The sequence below is a fragment of the Sander lucioperca genome, chromosome 19 (genome assembly GCF_008315115.2).
Source record: "Sander lucioperca isolate FBNREF2018 chromosome 19, SLUC_FBN_1.2, whole genome shotgun sequence".
Classification (NCBI taxonomy): Eukaryota; Metazoa; Chordata; class Actinopteri; order Perciformes; family Percidae; genus Sander; species Sander lucioperca.
The window spans coordinates 29,638,267-29,665,865 of record NC_050191.1 but is presented as its reverse complement, the minus strand read 5'-3'; the positions used below and the strand labels follow the sequence as shown (position 1 = coordinate 29,665,865).

General features: G+C 40.0%; 2 protein-coding genes and 1 long non-coding RNA gene across 3 annotated transcripts in view; 2 read left to right on the top strand and 1 right to left on the bottom strand.

The window, feature by feature from the left end:
• LOC116045413 overlaps window positions 1-27,599 on the bottom strand; it is a 977,204-nt gene that overhangs the window by 881,089 nt on the left and 68,516 nt on the right. The gene's annotated exons all lie outside the window — the stretch shown is intronic.
• On the top strand, window positions 15,953-18,793 carry LOC116045393. The gene is made up of 5 exons (XM_031293027.2): window positions 15,953-16,147; window positions 16,314-16,637; window positions 16,763-17,032; window positions 17,413-17,499; window positions 18,786-18,793. Exons 1-5 carry the CDS (start codon window positions 16,087-16,089, stop codon window positions 18,791-18,793), a joined length of 750 nt encoding a protein of 249 aa, XP_031148887.1. The 5' UTR covers window positions 15,953-16,086.
• On the top strand, window positions 21,588-22,758 carry LOC116045424. The gene is made up of 3 exons (XR_004103917.2): window positions 21,588-21,683; window positions 22,552-22,638; window positions 22,725-22,758. It is a non-coding gene; the product is annotated as an uncharacterized LOC116045424 (long non-coding RNA).

The window sequence follows — 27,599 nt, the reverse complement described above, 5'->3', positions numbered from 1 at the left end:
AAAAGTGTTGTTGTGTCTGCATTAATATTCAGTGTCATATTTGTTGTCACCATTTCAGAGAAGTTTCGCAATAAATCATGCAGCGCTACTTGAGTTGGAAAGTAAGCTTCCTGCATTACAAAGACTTGTGTTAAGTGTTTTTAATTGGAAAAAAAAAAACAGGACAAAAAATTTCAGTCCAAGTCTGACACTTTTACAGATCAGAAAAGGAAATTTTCCAGACCAGGTTAGGAATCATCTGTACCTAATGTGACAGTCAGACGCAAGTAGTCTCGCTTTTCCAGACCATCCACACGCTGCAGAGTGGAGGAGGGTCTGGCTAGTCCACGCAGCATTCTGGGATGGGAGAAAAACGTGCTCTGGTTTATTGGCATTTCTTTAAACCAATCACAATCGTCTTGGGCGGTGCTAAGCTCCGCACGGAGCCGCTGTAAAATAGTCGAAAACTCAGATTGGACAGATAGTCTAGCTAGCTGTCTGTATTTACCCTGCAGAGATCTGAGGAGCAGTTAACCATAGTCCTCACAAATCCACCAGAGTTTAAAATTTCAACACAAAGAAAGAGGAAGAATACGGAAAATACATGCATCCGGCGAAATTTTCTGCAGCACCGGAGCAATCTCGGAAGTGGAACGTCAAGGACATAGACTAGTCGCCAGTAAAGAGATGAAACAAGTGGGACATGTGAGGAGGAACACAACTCTATCTTTAGGATGGAAAGAATGGTGTCGTCCTTGTCACCTTGTCCCATTTCTATACTTCTTTTACCATTATACACCCAGAGACAGGTTTATGTGAACATACACGGCTTTGTTAAAGGGGCCCCTGTAAACCATTTGAATGTAAGGATTTAAACCACTTCTCCACACGCCACACACTCAGTCCCTGTTATTTTATGATTACCTGATTTTCCATTCGTTCCTTTTGTCTGTATTTAATGTCAGTGGCGTTTATATTTTATTTTAAGGGCATACACACACTTGGCCTAGTTGCCTTGAACCTTGCCCGAGCACGATTGTCCCCCCTCTCCACTCCACCGCTGGCCTGCACTCACACTGCAATAAAACATTCAGGGCCAGAGCACGCCTCTGTCATTACATTGCGGGACTCGCCGACTACAATTCCCGTTCATCTGTAAGGTAAGAACCAGACCCTGGCACGTTTCGATCACACTGATGCATACCGTGCCGAGTCCAACCGAACCGAGCACTGGCCCACCTCTTTCAAGCGGGCCATGGCTCGTTTAACAGCCCAGGGCACGGTTTAGTGTACTGTGTTCGGGTATGCAACCCGTACTCACTCCGAACTCGTAAAATACGGACACTTGGGCAGTGTCTGTCAGTGTCAGATACAATGCAAAAATCACCCTTCAGCATGTGTATGGAACGCACCGGGCAGAGTGGATGGGTCAAACAACACAGGACGTTCATGTCCCGGGTGTCACGTTTCCTAAACCCAACTGTCCCGTTCTTCTTTACCTAAACCCAACTGTCCCGTTCTTCTTTATCTAAACCCAACTGTCCCGTTCTTCTTTACCTAAACCCAACTGTCCCGTTCTTCTTTACCTAAACCCAACCGTCCCGTTTTTCTTTTCCTAAACCCAACTGTCCCGTTCTTCTTTACCTAAACCCAACTGTCCCGTTCTTCTTTATCTAAACCCAACTGTCCCGTTCTTCTGTACCTAAACCCAACCGTCCCGTTTTTCTTTTCTTAAACCCAACTGTCCCGTTCTTCTTTACCTAAACCCAACTGTCCCGTTCTTCTTTACCTAAACCCAACTGTCCCATTCTTTTTTATCTAAACCCAACTGTCCCGTTCTTCTTTTCCTAAACCCAACTGTCCCGTTCTTCTTTTCCTAAACCCAACTGTCCCGTTCTTCTTTTCCTAAACCCAACTGTCCCGTTCTTCTTTATCTAAACCCAACTGTCCTGTTCTTCTTTTCCCAAATCCAACAGTTCTTTCTGAGTTTCCTTAATTGTAAAGTACACTGATACCATCTCTAATGGTGATTCTACACTTTAAATAAAATTTGATTGATTGATTGATCTACCAGCTGTGATGGACCCACATTTAAATACAGTTTCCAGCTTCTGCTCCATTCATTTGCTGCACGTATACACTACAGCTGACACTAAACCTGCTTTGCAATGCATGCATTTTAATGTGAAGAACTGGGTGTATACAAAATGCCATTCAGGCATAGCGAATGCCATTTATGTTTTGCTGTAGTTGTCTGTAGTTTCTACTAGACATTTCTGGACACACAAGGCTGTTTCAAAACATTGCATGGATGGCGTAGATGAACTAAGTAAATTTAGGTTTTAGGTTTATATACAGTATAACAATTTTTGCAACAACAAATACATTTTGGTGGAAACATAAAGCCACCAGGATTACGTGTTTTATGAAGAATGAAATGTTGTTAATGAATGTAAACATATCAGTAAAATGTTCACTGACAAAGTGTTTAATTTTGTTTTCCACCAAAACAACTGATAATATCTGACCACTCGTAGCGACTATTTAATTGCTGCATTTAGTTTTTGCCATGCAAACACTTTGTAATGTTGTTTTGAAAGGCGCTATATAAAGTTTATCATTATTAAACTCAGTCTGAACTTGGAAAAACTGCTTTTAATTTTATTGCACCTGACTCCTGGAACAAAATACAACTCGTCCAGGACAAATAGAGCTACGTCACGTTCCGCGTCAGGCTCTTGACGTAACGTCTGATTGGACTAAGTAATTTTGGTGCCTAAACCTAACCAAACTGCGACCGTTTTGCAGCTTTACAGTTTTTTCCAATTGCTAAAACACAATGTTGCAAACTAGGCTGGTTTTATCAAAATACTTTTACAAAACCACAAAACCACACACCCAAACTGCAAAATATCTCATATATCCTGCAATTGAAGCACTGCAACCAAAACTACATATAACATTATCAAAATCAAACTTTTGCACCAAATGGCACACACTTCATTCATATTACCAGATGTTTGTCTAACCAACTACACACTGTTGGCTGTAATGAAAAGCACTCTCATCTTTAGTATGCTTTGCCATAATACTAAAATAGTTCAAATTGTAGAACATTTTTCAGATTGTTCACATGCACAGAAATATTTACACACACACACACACACACACACACACACACACACACACACACACACACACACACACACACACACACACACACACACACACACGCTGTTGAAACACGTGTTTAGACTTTTGGAGACTTGAGAAGAGGTTTTGCTCTCTGTGTGTCTGTTTAAATAAGTGTGCCATGCATTTTAGTTTTTAGCATTTTAGTGTGTTAGAAATTGGAAAAAACTGTAAAGACGTGTTTAAAACTGCGACCGTTACCTTCTCTGATTTAGATATGAGGACGGAAAACACTCCTGTGGGTCGTGTTAGAGGGGAGGAACAAACAACCTACACGAGTACTGGTTGGATCATACATATTACGTTTAATGATACTCTGGCCAGTAGTTGACAGGATATTTCTCTCTGAACTAAGTTAAGTGTTAGACAGGTGCACATATCCACCATCAGTACAGGCTATAATGTTAAAGGAAGGAAAATAAGGTTTTAATTACAATAAAATCCAAAGCCAAGAGGGAACCACTGGGTGAACGAGTAACTGATTAGACTTTGACTGAATGACATGAGGGGGAAGCTCTCATTAGCAGCGGTTCCACGCTGATGAGATGTCAGAACCTCTCTGACCTACGAAGCAAATGGATCGCAAATTAAATCAATCTCCTTTTGGCTAGCAAAGGAACCTCTAACATTAAAATGTTTGAGCTTTTCTTCCCCCCCTGGGGAGGTAGAGCCATTACGTTGTCATGTCATTTGAATTATTCATTCACTGGAATATCGTTTCATGTCACACAGGATATGATTTCCTAATAAATATCCTGTCAGTCAACGACGGGTATGTTCCAGCCTCAGGTAGTTAATCTTGGGATATAGGTGAATATACAGTAACGCCTCTCTCCAACACAGTCTCACTCCCAACTCATAAAATACTGAAGCTTGGTCAGTGGCTGCTGATGCTGCTGCACCAGTCTCCACGGGGCTCAGAGCCCGAAGCTTGTCTGCGTCGACAGCTGTGGATTTATTGGACTTTCTCAGTGTCTCCAACACAGCAGTAACAGCTGTTTAAACTTGCAAAAGAACAATGCTGCATAATTTACAGAGGAGATACGAAGAGCAGCATGTGACATGATGATACTCTAAGTGCAGCAAAATAGACCAAGATAGAACAATGCTGCCGAGCGGGAACGCCATCACAGCTCGAGAGGTGTTCACTCGCAGCCTGTCAGCGTTATAAATACAGTCATTTTCACTCAGGTACAGCGCTTATATAACATATCAGATCTTATATAAAGCACAGCGGAGCCTGTTAAATATGATCTGCAGCACTGGAATCTGAACCCGGCTGTTTCATTCCAGCCAGGTAATCACAAACTGATCACAACTGCAGGACACCCTGTGAATGCTGTTGGCTCAAAGGACAAGATCAAAGGACAGGAAGGCTGACTGCAATCAGTTTCACCAAAATAAGTTTGTCTCTGGATGCTTTTGTACCTCAAATCAAATGGGATTTTCTAAAAACTCTTGGATAAAAGATCGCTGAGAAACAGGAGTCTATTTTCCATCCAAATGTAGCTCAAATTTTAACAGATTTTCTAGAAAATCTGCAACAAAAAATAAGTACTGTAATCAGTGTTTTCATCCTTTACTGTTTTTACAGCCATGGTGCTAATTCTCCAGTCAGGTGCCATTAAACAATTGAAAGGGAGCAATGAGATGATTTAATTAAAAGAGCACTAGTCAAATCTTAAATGACAAAAAACGTGATCAAAATATATTTTGTTTGCATCAATAGTAGATGCTTTGGCGGACGTTAAAGTCACATTCTTTGTCGTTGTTAAGTCTGGTTCCAGTGCAAGTCTTTCACCTCAGCCACGTGTACAATCTTCGCAATGTTTTAATTTTTTTAGGTGCTATTAAAATGTGCATAAAAACAAGAATAGGCTAACGCTAGTTTCATTCAGTTCTAAGTGATGAGAAGCAATAGATAGATAGATAGTTATTGTCCCATGAGGGAGATTTGTTTTCACAGTCTGTTTCATGCACATGGCAATATATACGGAAAAATACATTAACAGATAACATAAAGACAGGTATAAAGACACATAGAAACAACCACACTTACAACAACGACATTGGATACAAAGTCAGCGAGCTAGTTTGTTTCGCAGTGCTATGGCAGAAGCGACAAAACTTCTGCCAAAGCGAGTCCTTCTACACCTCAGAGTCCTGTATGTGCGGCCAGGTGGCAGCAGTGTAAAGTGTGGATATAGAGGGTGATTGGTGTCATTGACAATGGTGAGGGAAAGTGACTGATGGCTCCATTGTTCGGGTCTGAGATGTCAGCCTGATAATTAGACTAAAGAGCGTCCAAAATACACGTACGGTCACATTCTTGGCAGATTTCTTTGCAACACATACACCATATTTCCCCTGCAGTTGTTGTGATGGAAAGTCAAACAACTGCTGCTGTGATGAGTTTTCAGAGTTTTTAAATCCTATGTAGGAGTATTAAAAAGCTGCTGTGAAGCGTTTTGGTGTCAGATAAACTTTGAAACTCATGGATCTGTTGCTCAAACTGGACTCCATGGATCATATTCTATGTCTCATCGTTACCTGAAGCAACACGACTGATGCGGGCGTTTGCGTTTTTTTTCTTTTTAACTCAGGGCTGTTTTGAATCCGAAATGTCCCTGGTTGTTCTTTTATGATGACTCATCCGATGTTGCAGTAGATTATCTTTTGTGGCATCTAATTGGATCACTTAATGATTGAGAGCCTGCAGCTCAGAGATGCTGTGCGTGGGGTCAAACCCATAAACACACAGACATTCAAAGGCTCGAGGCTGAAACATTTGTACTCTTATTCCCCCTTTCATAATAAAAAATGTTAATTGTCAGGATGTGTGTGTGTGTGTGTGTGTGTGTGTGTGTGTGTGTGTGTGCGTGTGTGTGTGTGTGCGTGTGTGTGCGTCTGAAATCTCAATGTACTGCTCGCTATAAACCACTAAATGATTATGGAGCTAAAAGAGTCTCAATAAAGATAAATAAACACAATATATCTTGATTTACAAACTGCTTGCAGTCTGTGAACTTCACTGCATTGTCGACTTGGCTCGACACACAAATGCCTTTTTTTAAACAGGGAATGATCTACAACCAATCAGATATCTCCCTTGTTTTAGCCAATCACAAGAACCCCACGTGGGGGATTGTTTACTTATAAGCCAATCATTTGAACGCATTCACACAGCGCTATATGAATGTGGTGTAGGAGTCATGAGGGGCTTTCCGACCAGAGGGATTTTTGCAGTTCTTAGAACTAAACGTTCCTAGAACACTTTTTTCGTTGTGTTCCGACAGGACAATTTTGGGGATTTTTAAGTTCCTCTGGCCTCAGTAGCATACTTTTTTAGCTCCTACTTCAGAGCAGGGTCTTTTCCCTTTTCCCTTTTCCTAGGTGTACTTGATTGGTCGAACTTATAAGTCACGCCCACTGCTAACTCGGAACTTGCAGACGGAGCAACAACCAACAACGGGACATTTTTAACAATTTTCACCATCTTATTCATCATTAAATTCACTTCTGACAACATTTTAGGCAAGAAATCAACTATGTAGAGGTCAAATAGGGGCCGTTTTACGAAAATTGATGGCTAATTGCAAATTTTGTCCGACTGTGTGTCGGGAGTTCAGTGGCCGGTGCTGCCTGTGTTGCTGCCTCGCTGCCCGGCCTGCCTTCCTTCACAGACCCCCTGCGGCTGGATGGAGCTCTATCAATGAGAGCTAGCTAGCCTCCTCTTAGACCTCTGAAACGAAACCCCTAATGTTCACAAAAAAGCATTAAATTGAAATCGGACACCATAGGTAGCTTTATAAGACCTTGGGGTAGATGTTCTATAAGTGGCACGACGAAATTCAAACTGTAAATATACGAAAATTATGCCGAAAGTGTAGCAACGATCTTTCCCATAGGATTAAATGGGACACACAGCTAGCCTAGCTAGCAGCTCCTCCTAAGGAGACCCCTAATGTTCACAAAAATGCATTCAATTGAAATTGGACACCATAGTTAGCTTTATAAGACCTTGGGGTAGTGACGTGACGAAATTCAAACTGTAAATATACGAAAGTTATGCCGGCAGCTGGCATAGCCCCGTTCGTCCAATAACCGAGAAACGGTGACTTTCACTGGGTATGGAGTTTGCCGCTCTCGTCAGACTGTGTGGAGCTCCTAAAGTTGAGCAAAACATTACGTGAATTACTACGAGAATGGATGACTCCACCCACATTCATATAGCGCTGTGTGAACGCGTTCATGTGATTGGCTTATAAGTAAACAATCCCCCACGTGGGGTGCGTTCTTGTGATTGGCTAAAACAAGGGAGATATCTGATTGGTTGTAGATCATTCCTGTTTAAAAAAAGACATTTGTGTGTCGAGCCAAGTCAGGGCAGTCTCAAAATTCACACACAAATGCAGTGAAGTTCACAGACTGCGAGCAGTTTGTAAATCAAGATATATTTGTGTGTGCATCAGAAAGACTTTCTGAATCTTGTCCTGTGCATTTCTGAATCTTGTGTGCATTTGTAAATGTTGTTTGCATTTCTGAATTGTGTGTGCATTTATGAATTTTGTATGCATTTGTGAATCTTGTGTGCTTTTTAAATTTTGTGTGTGTATTTGTGAATTTTGTGCGCATTTGTGTATCCTATGTGTGTATTTAATCATGTGTGTGCATATGTGAATGTAGTGTGTGCATTTATCTTTATTGAGACTCTTTTAGCTCCATAAATGGTTATTATGGAGAAAGGGATTTCAGACACAGCACAAAACTGCTATATTTTACCGCTTTAAGGTGTTTCCTCCATTTACCTTCCATGTCAAATTTAGATTAAATGCACTGATGCATACACATATTGCAGTTTTAAATATCTCTGGATGGATTGCAGCTTCTAATTATTTCTACAAAATTGAGATTCAGGTGTAAATATGCATTAGCCTGAGGAGAGAATTAAAAGACAACATTACCGTGGATTTTTAAGCCATTATATCATTGAATGGTAATGACTTCTTTGACAGTGGGCCTGTTTAATATGCAGGTGTAGCTAATGATGATCGCTATTAGCTCTTTTCTTTTGTATGACTGTATGACTGCCTACAGCAGATAAAGACGTGTTATTTGTCTCTAGGCTTAGTGTGAAAGCCACTTCCCTTCTTTTACAAAACCCCAAATACTCCAGATAACTCAAAGTATAAGCGATAATGAAGTCAGGGTTTGAGGCTGTAAAGAAAGAGAAAACCAGTAGAGATAGACTTCTAAAATGCAGAATCATCTATCCGGTGAGAGATGTTTTGGTGCATTTACATCCATCCATCCAGATGCTGCCGGTCAAAGAGCTGATCCACTGAACCAGGATTTCCATTTATTCTGCTCACAGAAACAGAACAAAAGGCCAAAAATCAGCGTACTGGCTGCCCTGTTTTAATCACTGTTGATCGGACCTGGAGCCGATAAATACCCGTGCCTATACAGAGACATTTGTCCCGGGAGTAGTCTATATCCATGACGTTCCACTTCCGGGATTGCTCCGTTGCCGCAGGAAATTCTGCCGGATGTCCCTCTTTAAGGCCGGATGTCCGTTACCGTCCTCTTTCTTTGTGTTGTAATGTTAAACTCCGGAGGACTGTGGTTAACTGCTCCTCAGATCTCTGCAGGGTAAATCCAGACAGCTAGCTAGACTATCTGTCCAATCTGAGTTTTCTGTTGCACGACTAAAACTACTTTTGAACGTACACATTAGGGCTGAAATGATTACTTGAATAATTCGATTACAAAAAAAAGCTTTGAGGCAAATTCTCTGCCTCGAAGCTTCGTTTAATTCCAATCAGTCGCGTTATGCGGCCCGCTCCGCTCAGACTCATTGTTTCACACGGACCGTTATTAACGACGCACACAACATTCAGTGGCACGATGGCGGAGAGCCAAGATACCACCAGGAAAAGGCAAAAAATGTCAAAGGTTTGGGATCATTTTAAACTAAAAAAAGAAGGTAACAAGGTACAATGTGTGTACTGCAAAGTAGAACTTGCGTACCACAACAGCACATCAACTATGATCCAATACCTGAGCCGAAAACATCCTGTTGTTAATGTCAGCTCACCAAGCCCAGCCGACACAAGGTAACGTATTGATGTTAGCTTAACGTACTAGCGCTAGCTAGAACGTGCAGTATTTTTAGCGGTTGTAGCCTAATGTCGTGAGTTGATATGACTAGATAGATGGAGTGACCTATCTTTCCTACTATATAGCCTTTGTTCTCGCTCGGATTCGCTGGAGTGATCTATCTTTTCAACTACATAGTCTTTGTATGATGGACCTGCCTTCCCATTGGTTGAAAGACGTCAACACAATCTCGCAAAGCATCATGGGAGAATTATGCTAGACTGTAGCATGGAGCTAGAAACCGAAAACGTGATAAATTATGGATATCAAGTGGATAAATCTAGGATGTAAGAGTTTGGATTTATTACTCAACAACTCCAAAAAAAGGCACAACTTCCAGGCTGGATAGAAAAACTCCTGTGAAGGCTAAAAAGACACCAAAGACACCCCCGTGATGGCTAACTCCTTAGCTTTTAGCAGGAAAAATCGGTAAGAAGCTACGTTTTATAACAGTTGTGTAACTGCTATAAATCATCTTATGCTTTGTATGTGGGCTTAATTGAATCATGAGAGACTAAGCTTTCAATTGTTGTGTCGCATGGCTGTATATTTTGAAGATTTAATGCTTTAAAGTTATAAAAACATTCATGAATGGAGGTTACAGTGACGCCACAGCCACAAAGTGTGCCGTCCATGGTACAGTGATCCTTGAGAGGTTAAGGCAAAATCATTTTTTATCCGATTACTCGATTAATCGATGAAATAATTGCTAGAATATTCGATTACAAAAATAATCGTTAGCTGCAGCCCTAGTACACATGTTCCACCAAAACAAGTTCCTTCCAGAGGCTATTTTGCAGAGGCACCGTGGCTCCGTCCGGCACTTAGCGCCGCCCAAGATGCATGTTTTTCCCCTATCCAGGAATGCTGTGTGGACAAGCCAGACCCTCCTCCGCAGCGCTGTGAAGGAAGGTTTGGTAATGTGAGACTCTCCTGGGAATGAATGCCGATTGTAACCTTTACCACTTTAGACAAAAGCCAGATATTAGTGGGTGTTAGTGGGGTTTTTGGCTAGTGGGAAAGGGCTATAAGGGCTTTTATCCTGCATGTTTGAAAAATGATGCCAAAGGGATACCAAGGGTGTCAAAAAGTGACGCCATAAGGTCCATCCAAGCGGCAATATTTAGATGACTTGGGACTGAGTTGAATTTTCAAAGCAATCCATCCGATAGTTGTTGATATTTCAGTCTGGTGGACCAACAGACTGGCAGACATTGTCCTCCATAGAGGCATGCCACTAGTGTTACATTAATCATTATCTAGGAACATGTGTCAAGATATAGATTTTTAAGTCATATTGTTGAGCTCTTCTGTCTCTTCCCTCATGGGTATTTATGGCCAATTTAACACCACTGAACGTGCATCAGATTAAACGACCAGCAGGGACGAAGTCGGACAGGATTTGGATTGTTGGAAATTATGTGGAGCAGGAATTCATAACCCTTCACAGGCTCCCTGACTTACAGAAAGACAAAAAGAAACACGTGATATCATTCTGCAGAAGATTTCCCAGTAAATGACTACTCAACATTATGCAGCACACCCTATCACGGACCCCAGGGGGACGCCATACTCCGCTTTGGGATCCACTTCTTTTTTTCTTCAAGCCACTGCTTCTAAAAAAAGAGATAAAAGAAACTTCTGAAGTAGCTTCTGTCTTTGAAAGAAAGTCTGTTTTTAAGTCAGTGGAGTTTTAAACTGGGTCATTGGCTGCTCTGTCTCTGGGGTCGGACCTCAGTGTGGCTCGAAGCCCTGCTCTGTCCACTTGTGACTGATGCCCCTGCAAACTGGGTTAGCTCACTATATAATACACACTTTATAGTGCATGGGATGTATTCTGAGCTCATAGTTGAGAGGGCATTACTTGGACAGAATTTGACAGAGCTGTCCTTGTTATTACTCCATTTTAAAGTTTTTTTATTTTTTTATTTAAGAACATATGTACAGTGTAGATGTTGTAACAAGTCCTCCGAACCATACGACGATATGAGGTGTTTGTTCCTAACCCTCAAATACGACCCACAGCAGTGTCCTACCCTAGCGGTGGCGGAAATACGACCTCATAACTAAACCAGAGAAGGTAACGGTTGCAATTTTAAACACGTCTTTAAATTTGTGAAATGGTTGCAGTTTGATTAGGTTTAGGCACAAAAACGACTTAGTTAAGTTGATAAAAAGATGGTGGTTTGGGTTTTTCAAATCAGACATTAATTCCTTTCCTGAAGGTTACACGCACACGACGCAGAACATGACGTTCGTTAAGTTTTAAGAACAGTTTCCGTTTACTTTTATTTTCAGCCGGGACTCAAACCCTGAAAGTCCTGTGTTTGTTTGACGACTCCAACCCAACCTGACTCCTTATGCCAAAGTTTGGCGGTATATATATATAATTAAATTCAATTTTATTTATAGTATCGCTCAAATGCACGACTCAGAGACACGGTTAAAAGTGTAACAAAATAAAGTCTTTACTAGAAAAATGGTTTAAACAAAAGGCGCTCACAAGGAGGATATAAACAAACAAACTTAATGGCGTATATAACCTGGCTGGAACGTTGACAAGACTGACATGGAGACAAGACAAGACGAACTGGCACAAGACAAAGGGAGACAAGGACTATTTATACAAGAGGTAGGGGAGACCAGGTGAAAACAATCAGGGGTGGGGAGACAATCACACTGGCAGGAAAATCACACAAAGGGAGGAAGTCAGGGTCTGAAACGAGAGGGAAAGTGAATACAAAATAAAACAGGAAGTGCACAACAAGACAAGACATGAGTGACTACACTTAACAAACTTGACGAGACATAACAGTCCTCGTCAGAGGTTAAAACTGGCAGAGCTCTGCTGCTGCTGCTGTTAACCACATTGTCAGGAAACACTGCACAAAGTGCAAAGATAAAATGAGGAACCAACAGGTGTCAGACACTAAAACATCATCTTATGTGTTCTTTCAGCTGCTATTGAATCACTGTATTGCATTACGGACATAAAGAGTGAAATACCTGTGTGCGAGGAGTTTGACTCTTCACCTGTATGTCCATGTGTGCTGTCAAACATCAATCCTGTCTGTTTCCTAATAAAAACCATATAAAGAAAACAATCTTAACTTTATCTTAACTTACAATCTTCAAAACGGTCAGCTTCCTCTTTTCTGTTGCTGATTAAGACCTTGTACACCATCACCCTCACTGTAAACTAGTGTAGATAAAAAAAATAGCCAAATGCATCCAACTTAAAACTTAAAATGCTTTTTACTCTTTTGATATCCACACAAAAGTCAGAGAGATTCAAGCTGCAACAAATACATTTAACACTTCTAACAGAGCAGAGATGAGGTTAGTATTAGGGAGTGACGACAGGAAGTAGATGCTATATTCATGTTTAAGACGCAGCACATCAGAGACTTTGACAGTTGAGAGCGTGAGACTGAGAGAGAAGCACGATGGATCAGTTCAAATGGATTATAATGTCTTCATTTCTGATGCTGCTGGTTCAGTTTAAAGGTAGGAGAATACAAGTTTTGTTGCAACATGGTGAGTTTAGTGAACTCTTGGAAACCAAACATGAGACACATTTGCAGACTTATCTAAAATGATAGTCAAGCCAACAATGAACATAACAGTCATATTCATGTTTCAGTTTATCATATTTCTCTCTTTTTATCAACAGCAGTGGCTGGGAAGTTATCCTTCTCCACTGTCATAGTTGGAGATGAAGTCACTTTGTCTTGTGAATGTGTGACAGATGATCAGGAGAAGTGTAACAGTACTACTTGGTTCTTCTGGGATAGAAGAAACACAGTAGCACTGTTTGAACACGGGCAGATTCAAAAAGGAGCCAAAACTAAATCAGACAGACTGAGTGTTACAGAGAACGGTTCTCTGGTTATAAAGAATGTCACACTTGAAGATGCTGGCCGTTACACCTGCACACAGTTCAGATCAGGACAACAACATGGTGAAGACACTGATGTTGATCTGTTTGTTGTTACCAGTGAGTATTTACATCATACGGTTTTCAAAGAAAACACATTGTAAGAACAATATACTGAAACATTACAATAAATATGATGTGATAAAGTGATAAAGTTATTTTTTTCTCTCTCAACTTCTCCGTCTTCACCAGTGACTGAAGAGAAGAACGATGATATGGTCACATTGATCTGCTCTGTGTCGAGATATTGGTGTGAACACACAGTGAAGTGGCTGTATGAGGGTGATGAGAATGACGTGGAAACAACACAGCTTTCCTGTTCAGCCTATGTGACATTTACAACATCTGATCTTAATCAGAAGTCAAAGTATTACAAGTTATTGAAATGTGAAGTGAATCATGTTCACACTGGAGAAGTGCAGCTGTTCAGCTTCATCCCTCCTCAGTCCTCAGGTGAGAAACAAGGTGGATAATTTGTGGATTTTTTTCTAACTGAACAGTTTTGTTGTTGTGTTTGTTATGGTGATGATGCAACAACTACTATGAATAAATCACCAATGACAACAGGAAATAATCGGACATCAGAAGAGACAAACAACCCGACATCTGAAAACAACAACGATGGAGGAAAACCTGAAGGTAGTGACTGAACAGAACAGAACTACATTTACAGTCAGAAAAGACATGCAGGCAAAAGACACTTTGTTCATTCAGATATTAGAGATATAGAGACAGCACAAGAACACGCTAACAAGTAGCTCGTCATCACCTCTGACTATATGTAACACTTCTAACTTCCTGTTTCAGGCTGCTGGAGGATCATCGTCGTGCCTCTGGGTTTAGCAACACTCATAACAAGTGTTGTGGCGGTCAACATATGGGCAAGAGCTAAAGGTGAGAACATTCATAGAGGAAACTTTTATTTTGAAAAAGTTGGATAAACCTGGATTTTTATTGTGAAAGCTAAAGTCAACTCTTATTTGTCTTTTTGTCTTTTAAGGGAAAAAAACACAGATGGAAGAAAACATTGTGAGTAAACAACAAACATTTCAATGTCTATAAAATTATAACTTTACAGAGCAAAATCTGTGTTGAATCAGACATTTATTTGCTCCGTTTTTACAGGAGCATGATGATGAAGATGAAGATGAAGATGAAGATGAAGGTACAGTGATCTATGAAAACATTGCAGAGCTTTCTACCTCTGTCTGACTCCACTGATCAACAACATCAACTCACCACAGAGTCCTCTGCTGTTAAACATCATCTCATCATATTTTACATTAGTAGATAACTAAATGATATGTTGATGGATGACTGAATGTGTTTTCTGTGCTAAGCTGTTTCTATTTTAGTCTGAGCTGGACAAAGAGACTTAAGTCTTGATCTGATCTCTTATTAAGAAGCCCCCTGTGAGTCAGTCCAGAACCTTAACTTCCTCTAAAACAGATAACTTGATATATTTTCTGTAATGATCGCTGACCTCTCCTCATCACCTGCTCCACAAATGCAGCACTGAGATCAAGTAATACTAAGACGGACATTTTGCCACTGTCTGTATTTAAAAAGAATGTCATTGAAGACTTCTGTCCATATATCTGATCTATAGGCTATACACAGTATTCATATCATTCCTCCAGCTGTTTATTCTGTCATCATGTCTGATATTAGCATTATTGTTATTATATAGGTGTATTGTACTTACACCTGCAATGTATATTTTATACTTATACCTGCGCTGCCAACTGTAACTGCTGCTCATGTTGATACTGTATACGGTATATCTGTTTATTCATATCTGTTTATTCTGTTTATTATATAATGTTATATTTACATTACTCTGCATGTTGCTGCTTTTTGCACTTAAACTGCATGTTGTTGTGTCAGTACTTGTACTCTGTGCAACAACAATAAAGCTAAATCTAATTTTGAATCTAATTTTCTTCTGGTTTCAAAATGTATCTGTGAGTTTTAGATTTTCTGGGTCTTTGTGTTTGGATTTAATGAGCTTTGAGTCTTAATGGAATTTGTAACAACCCTGTATTTGTTATGGCTGATAATAATACAAGGTTTACAAGTTAATTCATATATTTGAGTTAATTTACTAAAAAATATTTTTGCAATCATTATACAGATAACTATTAATGTATTTAATTATTTACATCAGCAGTTATGAATCTACCTCTGTGGTTTTCCTCACATTTAACTCAGTCTAAGTTCTGATAGCGTCTGATTGGTTAGTTTAGCTCCATGTGAGTGAGAAACAAGGAAGTGTTATTGTGGTGGAGCTGACGATGTGTGGAGAACAGGATATCGCTGCTTACTTCTCATTATGAGTGAAACAACCACCACATATCGAACCCTCACGTTACAATAATATACATTTGCAAATAAAACTATATTCAGCACTTGTTTTGTAGTTCTCTCTCTCTCTTTTCAGCACACAGACTACACTTCAGCTGGCCTCTGATCAGCTGACCTCTTCTTGTTCTCTCAGCTCTCGTAGTAAACCTTCCCTCTGTTGGGTTCAACACCTCTGTTTGCACTGGGCTCCAACAGTTGTCTATGTAACATATAAATGCATCTAAAACAATATGAAAGGTTAGGCAATCACCTAACCTTTCATAATAATGAAAGGTTAGGTGATTGCCACAGAGAGGTAATATTACACATCACTTAAACAGCTAACAGAGGAGATGAAGTCATTGTTAGGAAGTGACTCTATCATTATCACAGGAAGTAGATGCTAAATTCATGTTTAAGATGCAGCGCATCAGAGACTTTGACAGTTGAAAGGGTGAGACTGAGAGAGAAGCACGATGGATCAGATCAGATGGATTATAATGTCTTCATTTCTGATGCTGCTGGTTCAGTTTAAAGGTAGGAGAATACAAGTTTTGTTGTTACGTGGTGAGTTTAGTGAATTCTTGGGAACCAAAAATGAGACACATTTGCAGACTTATCTAAAATGATCGTCAAGCCAACACTGAACATAACAGTCATATTCATGTTTCAGTTTATCATATTTCTCTCTTTTTATCAACAGCAGTGGCTGGGAAGTTATCCTTCTCCACTGTCAGAGGTGGAGATGAAGTCACTTTGTCTTGTGAAGGTGTGACAGATGATCAGGAGAAGTGTAACAGTACTACCTGGTTTTTCTGGGATAGAAGAAACACAGTAGCACTGTTTGAACACGGGCAGATTCAAAAAGGAGCCAAAGCTAAATCAGACAGACTGAGTGTTACAGATAAATGTTCTCTGGTTATAAAGAAGGTCACAGATGAGGATGCTGGCCGTTACACCTGCACACAATTCAGATCAGGAGAACAACATGGTGAAGACACTGAGGTTGATCTGTTTGTTGTTACCAGTGAGTATTTACATCATAATGTTTTCAAACTGTTTTGTAAGAACAATATACTGAAACATTACAATAAATATGATTACAGTGATGAAGTAAAATTTTTTCTCTCTCAATATCTCCATCTTCACCAGTGACTGAAGAGAAGAACGATGATACGGTCACCTTGAACTGCTCTGTGTCGAGATATTGGTGTGAACACACAGTGAAGTGGCTGTATGAGGGTGATGAGACTGACGTGGAGACAACACAGCTTGACTGTTCAGGCTATGTGACATTTACATCTGATCTTAATCAGAAGTCAAAGTATTACAAGTTATTGAAATGTGAAGTGAATCATGTTAACACTGGAGAAGTGCAGCTGTTCAGCTTCATCCCTCCTCAGTCCTCAGGTGAGAAACCAGGTGAGAATATGATGATCTGTTTAAAATCCCTTTGTGGATAATTTGTGGAATGTTTTCTAACTGAACAGTTTTGTTGTTGTGTTTGTTATGGTGATGATGCAACAACTACTATGAATAAATCACCAATGACAACAGGAAATAATCGGACATCAGAAGAGACAAACAACCCAACATCTGAAAACAACAACGATGGAGGAAAACCAGAAGGTAGTGACTGAACAGAACAGAACTACATTTACAGTCAGAAAAGACATGCAGGCAAAAGACACTTTGTTCATTCAGATATTAGAGATATAGAGACAGCACAAGAACATGCTAACAAGTAGCTTGTCATCATAACACCTCTGACTATATTTAACACTTCTAACTTCCTGTTTCAGGCTGGTGGAGGATCATCGTCGTGCCTCTGGGTTTAGCAACACTCATAATAAGTGTTGTGGCGGTCAACGTATGGGCAAGAGCTGAAGGTGAGAACATTCATAGAGGAAACTTTTATTTTGAAAAAGTTGGATAAACCTGGATTTTTATTGTGAAAGCTAAAGTCAACTCTTATTTGTCTTTTTGTCTTTTAACACTAGAAGTGCCGGAATTCCATAACTACTAGAAGTGCCGTGAGCGGTCATTTTGACCGCCAGATTCCAAACTCTATAATCTCTCATGATAAATACCTAATTGCGATATTGTATTATGTATTGTGTTAGGATATCTTTAGAAAAACGTAATAACACCAAAATGTACATTTTTACGAGTTTAATTATACATTTGAGTAGTAATATGTGTTTCAATTATTCATATCATGGCATAGTAAACCGTAATTATTTCATACATTAATATTCTGAAAAATACGGTGTGGAAATTCATTCAACTTAACTCATAATAGCCAAATAACAATTATAAGTATCTTATTTGAACATTTAGCTGTAACCTAACCTGGCACTGCCTCTGTTTTGGCGTCTGCTGCGGTACACAGCGCTGCTCGGACCGTGCGCCGCGGCCCTTTTTTCCTCCATAAACTCCGCTCTCAGCTCCTCTGCCAGTTGCTGCATAAACTTCCGCCGGACAATTTTACTGCTGGTGCACTCCTTGGAGAGGATGTGTGCAATGATTCCAGCCAGTTCGAGGATGTATAAAGTTATATGAACATGTAAACAGCCACCGGCCATCTACGTGTACCGCGCCTTTCACAGAGCGAGCGCCCGGTGTTTGCCTTCTGATTCAGAACAGAGTCCATCCACGCCGTAGTAGCCTACGTTACCGACTCTGGCTTTGCCTTCGGCCCATCGGTGATGCCCACACTTGTTACTCGAGACCGCTAGTTACGTTGCTCTGACAGAGACTATGGTAGTTACTAAGCAACCAAGATGCATCTTCAACCGCGTGAAAAATTAAAAACAATACCGCGAAAATCCGAGCGGTCAATATGACCATGTATGGCCGAAATAGGTAAAAGTGATTGTATTTTCTTTGCCTTTTGTGTAATGTATATAAAAACAATTTTAAATTAAAATACAGACTATTTTAGGAAAAGTCAGGCAGCAGCAGGATTGTATTTTTTTATTCAGCAAAGTTATTACACATATACATTTCAAAACGGTCAAAATGACCGTCATGGCCGTTCTAGTGTTAAGGGAAAAAAACACAGATGGAAGAAAACATTGTGAGTAAACAACAAACATTTCAATGTCTATAAAATTGTAACTTTACAGAGCAAGATCTGTGTTGAATCAGACATTTATTTGCTCCGTTTTTACAGGAGCATGATGATGAAGATGAAAATGAAGGTACGGTGATCTATGAAAACGTTGCAGAGCCTTCTACCTCCGTCTGAATCCACTGATCAACAACATCAACTCACCACAGAGTCCTCTGCTGTTAAACATCATCTCATCATATTTTACATGAGTAGATAACTAAATGATATGTTGATGGATGACTGAATGTGTTTTCTGTGCTGAGCTGTTTCTATTTTAGTCTGAGCTGGACAAAGAGACTTAAGTCTTGATCTGATCTCTTATTAAGAAGCCCCCTGTGAGTCAGTCCAGAACCTTAACTTCCTCTAAAACAGATAACTTGATATATTTTCTGTAATGATCGCTGACCTCTCCTCATCACCTGCTCCACAAATGCAGCACTGAGATCAAGTAATACTAAGACGGACATTTTTCCACTGTCTGTATTTAAAAAGAATGTCATTGAAGACCTCTGTCCATATATCTGATCTATAGGCTATACACAGTATTCATATCATTCCTCCAGCTGTTTATTCTGTCATCATGTCTGATATTAGCATTATTGTTATTATATAGGTGTATTGTACTTACACCTGCAATGTATATTTTATACTTATACCTGCGCTGCCAACTGTAACTGCTGCTCATGTTGATACTGTATACGGTATATCTGTTTATTCATATCTGTTTATTCTGTTTATTATATAATGTTATATTTACATTACTCTGCATGTTGCTGCTTTTTGCACTTAAACTGCATGTCGTTGTGTCAGTACTTGTACTCTGTGCAACAACAATAAAGCTGAATCTAATCTTGAATCTAAATTTTCTTCTGGTTTCAAAATGTTGTTGTTGTTGTTAGTTTTAGATTTTCTGGTTCTTTGTGTTTGGATTTAATGAGCTTTGAGTCTTAATGGAATTTGTAACAACCCTGTCTTTGTTATGGCTGATAATAATACAAGGTTTACAAGTTAATTCATATATTTGAGTTAATTTACTAAAAAATATTTTTGCAATCATACAGATAACTGTTAATATATTTAATTATTTACATCAGCAGTTATGAATCTACCTCTGTGGTTTTCCTCACATTTAACTCAGTCTAAGTTCTGATAGCGTCTGATTGGTTAGTTTAGCTCCATGTGAGTGAGAAAGTGAGGAAGTGTGGAGCTGATGATGTGTGGAGAACAGGATATCGCTGCTTACTTCTCATTATGAGTAAACCAACCACCACATATTGAACCCTCACATTACAATAATATACATTTGCAAATAAAACTTCAGTTTTAACATTTGCTTTGTAGTTCTCTCTCTCTTTTCAGCACACAGACCACACTGCAGCTCGCCTCTGATCAGCTGACCTCTTCTTGATCTCTCAGCTCTCGTAATAAATCTTCCCTCTGTTGGGTTGAACACCTCTGTTTGTGCTGGGCTCCAACATTTGTCTATGTAACATATAAATGCATCTAAAACAATGTCTCAGTCTGCGTTCAGAAGAAGTGTTCATGAGAATAATGACAAGTCAGGGGATTATCACAGAGAGAATAAAAGCTAATATTACACATCACTTCAACAGGTAACAGAGGAGATGAAGTCATTGTTAGGAAGTGACTCCATCATTATCACAGGACGTAGATGCTATTTTCATGTTTAAGATGCAGCGCATCAGAGACTTTGACAGTTGAAAGGGTGAGACCGAGAGAGAAGCACGATGGCTCAGTTCAGATTAATTATAATGTCTTCATTTCTGATGCTGCTGGTTCAGTTTAAAGGTAGGAGAATACAAGTTTTATTGTAACATGGTGAGTTTAGTGAACTCTTTTAAATCAAACATGATACACATTTGCAAACTTATTTAAAGTGATCATCACACTAACTATGAACATAACATCATATTTATACTTCAGTTTATCATATGTCTCTCTTTTTATCAACAGCAGCAGCTGTGAGGTATTCCTCCTCCACTGTCAGAGTTGGAAGTGAAGTCACTTTGTCTTGTGAAGGTGTGATAGATCAGGATCAGTGTAACAGTACTGAATGGCTCTTCATTGGTTTAGGAAACAGAGTGACACTGTCTAAACACAGGCAGATTCAGGAAGAAGCCAAAACTAAATCAGACAGACTGAGTGTTACAGAGAACTGTTCTCTGGTTATAAAGAAGGTCACAGATGAGGATGCTGCTCGTTACGCTTGCAGACAGTTCAGATCAGAAGAACAACATGGTGAATACACAGTAGTTGCTCTGTCTGTTGTTACCAGTGAGTATTTACATCATAATGTTTTTAAACTGTTTTGTTAGAACAAAATACTGAAACATTACAATAAATATTACTACAGTGATGAAGTTAAATTTGCTCTTGTTGTCTTTTTCTCTCAATATCTCCATCTACACCAGTGACTGAACAGCAGAATGATGATACGGTCACCTTGAACTGCTCTGTGTCAGTATATTTTGGGTGTTTCCACACAGTGAAGTGGCTGTATGAGGGTGATAAGAATGACGTGAAGACAACAGAGCTTAACTGTTCTGCCACTGTGACATTTACAACATCTCACCTTAATCACAAGTCAGAGCATTACGAGTTATTAAAATGTGAAGTGACAAATCTTTACAATAGAGAAGTGCAGCTGTTCAGCTTCATCCCTCAGTCTTCATGTGAGAAACCAGGTGAGAATATGATGAGCTGTTTAAAATCCCTTTGTGGATAATTTTGCTAAATATTTGTTTAGATCTGAGATTTTAATAATTCGTCATTCTTTGTCATTATGTATTATACAGTTTTGTAATTGTGTTTGTTAAGGTGATGATGCACCAACTACAATATCTCCAACTTCAAGTAAATCACCAATGACAACAGGAAATAAACGGACATCAGAAGAGACAAACAACACGACATCTGAAAACAACAACGATGGACCAGGTGAGACTATGATGAGCTGTTTGAAATCACACATCCACACTGTGGATAATTACATTAAACGAGCGTGTGCCTGTTTGGTTTGGCCGATTGCTTGGTTTCCAGTATTTTTTCCCTCCCACAACTTTATCGTGTAAATTCTAACATGCGAAAAAACATTTGGTTTTATGGCCCATTGGCTCGCTGCTGCTCCTCAGTCAGAAGTGACAGAGAGAGGTGACTTTGGCGACCGCAAGAGAGAAAGACCTCAATATCTCCCAACAATACAGCCGTCTCTCTTCTACAGAAAGACGCTAGTTACTATTCTGAACCCGCCCCACTGCTGTACAGAGGCTCGTAGGCTCTCTGTTGGTAGCAGAGCCAGTGAACCGCTGCTAGGGATGGAACTTCCCTCCCTCACTGCTGTAGAGAGCCTCGCAACAGCGTGCTGCGTGTGACGTCGTTTGAAAGATCCACATACACACAGAGGTTCCTCAATTTATAGTTAGATATTTGTTTAAATCTGAGGTTTTAATATCACATCATTCTGTCATTTGTTTTAAAGTTTTTTCTAACTGAACAGTGTTGTTGTGTTTGTTATGGTGATGATGCAACAACTACCATGAATAAATCACCAATGACAACAGGAAATAATCGGACATCAGAAGAGACAAACAACCCAACATCTGAAAACAACAACGATGGAGGAAAACCTGAAGGTAGTGACTGAACAGAACTGAACTACATTTACAGTCAGAAAAGACATGCAGGCAAAAGACACTTTGTTCATTCATATATTAGAGATATAGAGACAGCACAAGAACACGCTAACAAGTAGCTCGTCATCATAACACCTCTGACTATATTTAACACTTCTAACTTCCTGTTTCAGGCTGCTGGAGGATCATCGTCGTGCCTCTGGGTTTAGCAACACTCATAACAAGTGTTGTGGCGGTCAACATATGGGCAAGAGCTAAAGGTGAGAACATTCAGGGGAAACATATTTATAAAGATGAATCTGGATTTTTATTGCGGTAGCTAAAATTTACTCTTTTGTCTTTTCAGGGAACAAAACACAGACGGAAGAACACATTGTGAGTTTAAACAACGAATGATGAAATGTGTATACAATTAGAACTTTACAGAGCAAAATCTGTGTTAAATCAGACATTTATTTTCACAGGAGCATGATGATGAAGATGAAGGTACGGTGATCTATGAAAACGCTGCAGAGCTTTCTACCTCTGTCTGAATCCACTGATCAACAACATCAACTCACCACAGAGTCCTCTGCTTTTAAACATCATCTCATCATATATTACATTAGTAGATAACTAAATGATATGTTGATGGATGACTGAATGTGTTTTCTGTGCCGAGCTGTTTCTATTTTAGTCTGAGCTGGACAAAGATACTCAAGTCTTGATCTAATCTCATTTTAAAGGGGTGATAGAATGCAAAACCGATTTTACCTTGTCATAGTTGAATAACGACAGTTTGGTGGGTAAATAGGACATACATAGAAGCTCAAAATCCCATTGACACCTCTTTCCTCTGGAAATCTCACAATTTGAAACTGCTGCTGAAAACAGGCGAATCTCAACAAAGCTAAAAGTTGACGTCAACTCCTTAACTCCTACCTTATTTGGTTCTAGTCTCTATCTTTGTCACGCCCCAACATTTACATAGGCTACACCACTGATCTGAGATCAGCTTAGTCTTTTGAATAGGTCGCACAGATCTCAGAAATTGTATACATTGTTCATCTGCTATTTTACCACTAAATTCACTTCTGAGACTTTTTTATGCAAGAAATCAACTATGTAGAGGTCAAATATGGGCCGTTTTATGAAAATTGATGGCTAATTGCAAATTTTGTCCAACTCTGTGTCGGAATTCAGCGGCCGGTGCTGCCTGGGTTACTGCCTCGCCGCCCGGCCTGTCCTTCACAGACCTCGGCCCGCTGTGAGCTAGATGGAGCTCCGTCACGGCTGGCAGCCCACGGTGTTCAATACCCAGGCAAAGTCACCGTTTCTGGGTTACTGGACTACCAAACGCCGCTGCCCTGACAGAGCTCCAGGGCCTACAGCTCGCTGTTCTCCCTCCCCTCTTCCTGCTAAATGGCCAGTGTGTGTGAGTGAGAGCGCGGTCAGCGAGCTTGTTACGCCCGCAATCTGTTACCACAGGTTCCAGTTAATCTTATAATGGATATGTGTGTTGAGTAATTTAAACAAACGATCGGGGAAATAAATGCTTCTTGTCCGCGAGTGAGCTGGATGGAGCTCAATCAATGAGCGCTAGCTTGCCTCCTCCTTAAGCCTGGTTCACACGGGACGATTTTAAAATTGTCGGCCGATTTTCCAATCCTGAGAGACCCCACACACGGCGATAAAAAAATCACGGTCTAACAGTTTTGGTCGTACAGCGTGTGGTGCGCAGCACACGGCAAAATCAACACATCACACACGAACCGATTTGACTCCCGAGCATTCCCAGGTCAGACGGGAAATCTAGCAAAATCCCTCGAGATCAAACGTGACTTCAGAGTAAACAATCATGGCGGACGAAGAGGATGCAGTGGCGATAGTTTGTAGTTTGTTTTTAACCGAAAAAAAACCATTATCAAAAGAAAAGGCGATGGTCAAAGAAGTGGAGACAACGCGAGCATGGACTATACTTGCTCTACTTATCTCCGACGTCCACCTGACTTTCTGGTGCGCGGTGCTGCCGGCTGTTTTGATTTTGTTTCCCGGTTCTTTCCTCGCTGCCTCGTCACCTCTCTTTCTGATTGGCTACACGCCTCAGTCCACAGGCTGCGTGCTCGTTTGTCCCCGGGGGACACCACACACGAGGAGAAATCGGGCCAAAACAATCCACCGTGTTGGATATCCCCGATTTGAGATGGGAGCGGTCCCGACGTCCTTCCGAGCAGACGAGAGCAGTCTTAACACACCACACACGGCAGGAATATCTGATCAGATCATTTTACCATAATCGGAGCATCCTTAAGATTGTCGGAAGGGGTGAATCGGGGCTAAAATAGGCCTAATTATCCTGCCGTGTGAACCAGGCTTAACAAGACCTCTAAAATTCACAAAAATGCATTAAATTGAAATCAGACAAAAGTGTTAGCTAAGCTTTGTAAGACCTTAGGGAGCTGTGATATACATGCCGTGACGAAATTCAAACTGTAAATATACAATAGTTGGAAGCCCCAAGCCCCGGTAGTCCAGTAACCCAGAAACGGTGACTTTCCCCTGGGTATGGAGCCCAGCAGGCTCCTGCTTTCTCGTCAGACTGTCTGGAGCTCCTGAAGTCAAACACGTCTTACCAAATTTGCAATTAGCCATACATTTTCGTAAAACGGCCCATATTTGAGCTTTATATAGTTGATTTCTCGCTTAAAAAAGTCTCAGAAGTGAATTTAATAACGAAATAGCAGACAAACAATGTATAACGTTGCAGTGTCTGAAATATGAGACCTGCTGTCTCGTCTCCAATGTATGTGTATGTGGTTCCTCAACCAATCAGCGTGCAGCTCATCTAAATATTCATGAGCATACCATATTTGGAAGAAAAGCTGTCGTTCCAAATAGAGACATTCCACAGGGATGCATAAGGGCCCAAAAGAATAGCAACTGGGACATTTTCAGCCCAACCAATGTTTCATACCCTATTAGGATGTTATGGTTTTGTACATTTTCTGTTTTTTGTATAATTATTCTGTATATTTCTGTTCCCTGTTGTGTCGCTGTATCTTGTGTCAAGTCTCTGTGTTTAGTTTATTTCATGTTTCCTGTCTGTTGTTCCTGTTTCCTGTTTTATTTTGATAGTCTGTTTTCTGTCTTGTCTTGTCTAGCTTTACTTTGTGTTTTCCCGCCTGTGTGATTGCCTGATGTTTTCCACCTGTTTCCCAGCCCTTGTGTCACCTGCCTCTTGTTTCCTCGTTACCCTGTGTATTTAGTCTTTGTCTTCCCCTTGTCTTTTGTCAGATCATTTTGTGCCCTGAAGCTCCCAGTTTGAATTTCGTTGTGTCCTGTCCTTGTAGTTAGCTCCTTTTGTTTTCCTGCCCGTGATGCCGTCAGCCTGTGTTTTTCCTGTTGCTTTTGTATTTTTCTCTTAGTTTCCTCGTGTGGTTTTTCCAGCCTCTGAGCTGCGGTTTTTTGTTATCCATTAAATCCCTGAACTCAAGCCATCTCCTGCCTGTCTGCCTCACTCTGCATTTGGGTCCTCAATCTCTCTCAAACCTAACATAGGAGACCTTAAAGAACAGTGTGAAATACCCTATATAATTATTCTATCACCCCTTTAAGAAGCATATTATTTGAGTCAGTCCAGAACCTTAACTTCATCTAAAACAGATCACTTGGTATTTTAATTTATTTCTAGTTTAGCTTCCTTAAATAATGCTCTCACGTACTCACTAATATTTATACTTCTGTCCATATATCTGATTCAGTGGCGCAAAAAGTGGGTATGCGCTACAGCTAGCTGAGAATATGCAAAACCGAGGTTACTGAGCTGAAAACTGGTAAATATAAGGTAGCATGTACAATAAATGACAAGAATCTTGAAAACATAACTAATGCAATAACTCTGGTTTACCATGGAATCATGCATAGATTTGCTACCAAACTTGGAGGCTTGCAAATATTCATGTTAACAGACTGGCTAGTGTTTGCTACCTTAATGCAAACCAATGTTGCTGATAGCTACATTTAGGTTTTGGTTAAACCCTATGGTACCAATCCCATGCATGACATATCTCAATTTTATTAAGGTCAAATAATAACTGGTAAATATAAGGTAGCATGCACAATAAATGACAAGAAGAAAAACAAATAAATATGAAAAATTTAAATACAAAATGTGTGAAATTAATGTAATTTCAACAGCAGCACAACCTTACTGCATAATAGTTGTCTTACCTGATGCCATCACTAGGCTGATTTAAGAATTGAATTTAGGCTGCTATATTTAACAGTGAGTTCATGTCATTCAGGTGTGAGGATGGTGGATCAGGAAAGTCAGGGGAAGGCAACAGGCAGGTCTAACATTAGGTGGAAGTGTAGGGGGAGACACTTGATACCAACAGATTAATTTCTTAATATTATTGATATGGAAAAACTAATGAAAAATCTATTACATAATGTTTGTTTGACAATATGTCTTAGTGGAGAAGAACACAGGCAAGGAATGAATGAGACAGACATGAGGTCTGCGATGGCATCACGTAGGAGTTCTATTAGTTAGACCACACAAAACTAAATGTCCAGTATGGTTTGAAGTTCTGTTGACAAACCTATTCACTGTGTCCTTCTTGGGGGGGGAAATAGTGCAAACAGAGATGGAAAGCCACTCACCGCCAAAATTGTTGCTGCATACCCCTCTGACACTGGGTAGTTGCACCCCTGATCTGATTTGTAGCCTATACACAGTATTCATATCATTCTTCCAGCTGTTTATTCTGTATATTATATAATGTTATATGTACATTACTCTGCATGTTGCTGCCCTTTACACTTAAACTGCATGGTGTTTGTCTCAGTACTTGAGTTTAAGGTTTACTGGTTATTTTTGTCGCTCAGTGTACAGAAGAAGTGATTTTGATTGACTTTCATTTAAACATATTTGTCACAACCGGTGAAAACAGGTATAACAAGTAGGGACTTAAATGCAAAGAAAAGCAGGCGGACATGATCAGTTCAGTGGTTTAATGGGGAAGGTGCAAAAAAGAGTTACAAGAGAGGGGACTGTCTGCTGCTGTTTCTAAGAAAAGCAAAAGGCACGACGCACATGGCTAATTTGAGGAACTGGCACTGACTGGACAAACAAGCATTCTTATTATCATCATCATTGTTTATCCTTTTTAAACATTTTTAAGAAGGCACTGATAAAAGCTTCTCTGTGTTGTTCTGGAGGGCATGGACAAACAACTTA

Excerpts from the sequence above, each read along its gene's own strand:
- LOC116045393 (XM_031293027.2), top strand. The coding sequence starts at position 16,087 with ATGGATCAGATCAGATGGATTATAATGTCTTCATTTCTGATGCTGCTG. Across the intron at positions 16,148-16,313 it reads GCTGCTGGTTCAGTTTAAAG|CAGTGGCTGGGAAGTTATCC; the intron begins GTAGGAGAATAC and ends TTTTATCAACAG. Across the intron at positions 17,033-17,412 it reads GTCCTCAGGTGAGAAACCAG|GCTGGTGGAGGATCATCGTC; the intron begins GTGAGAATATGA and ends TTCCTGTTTCAG.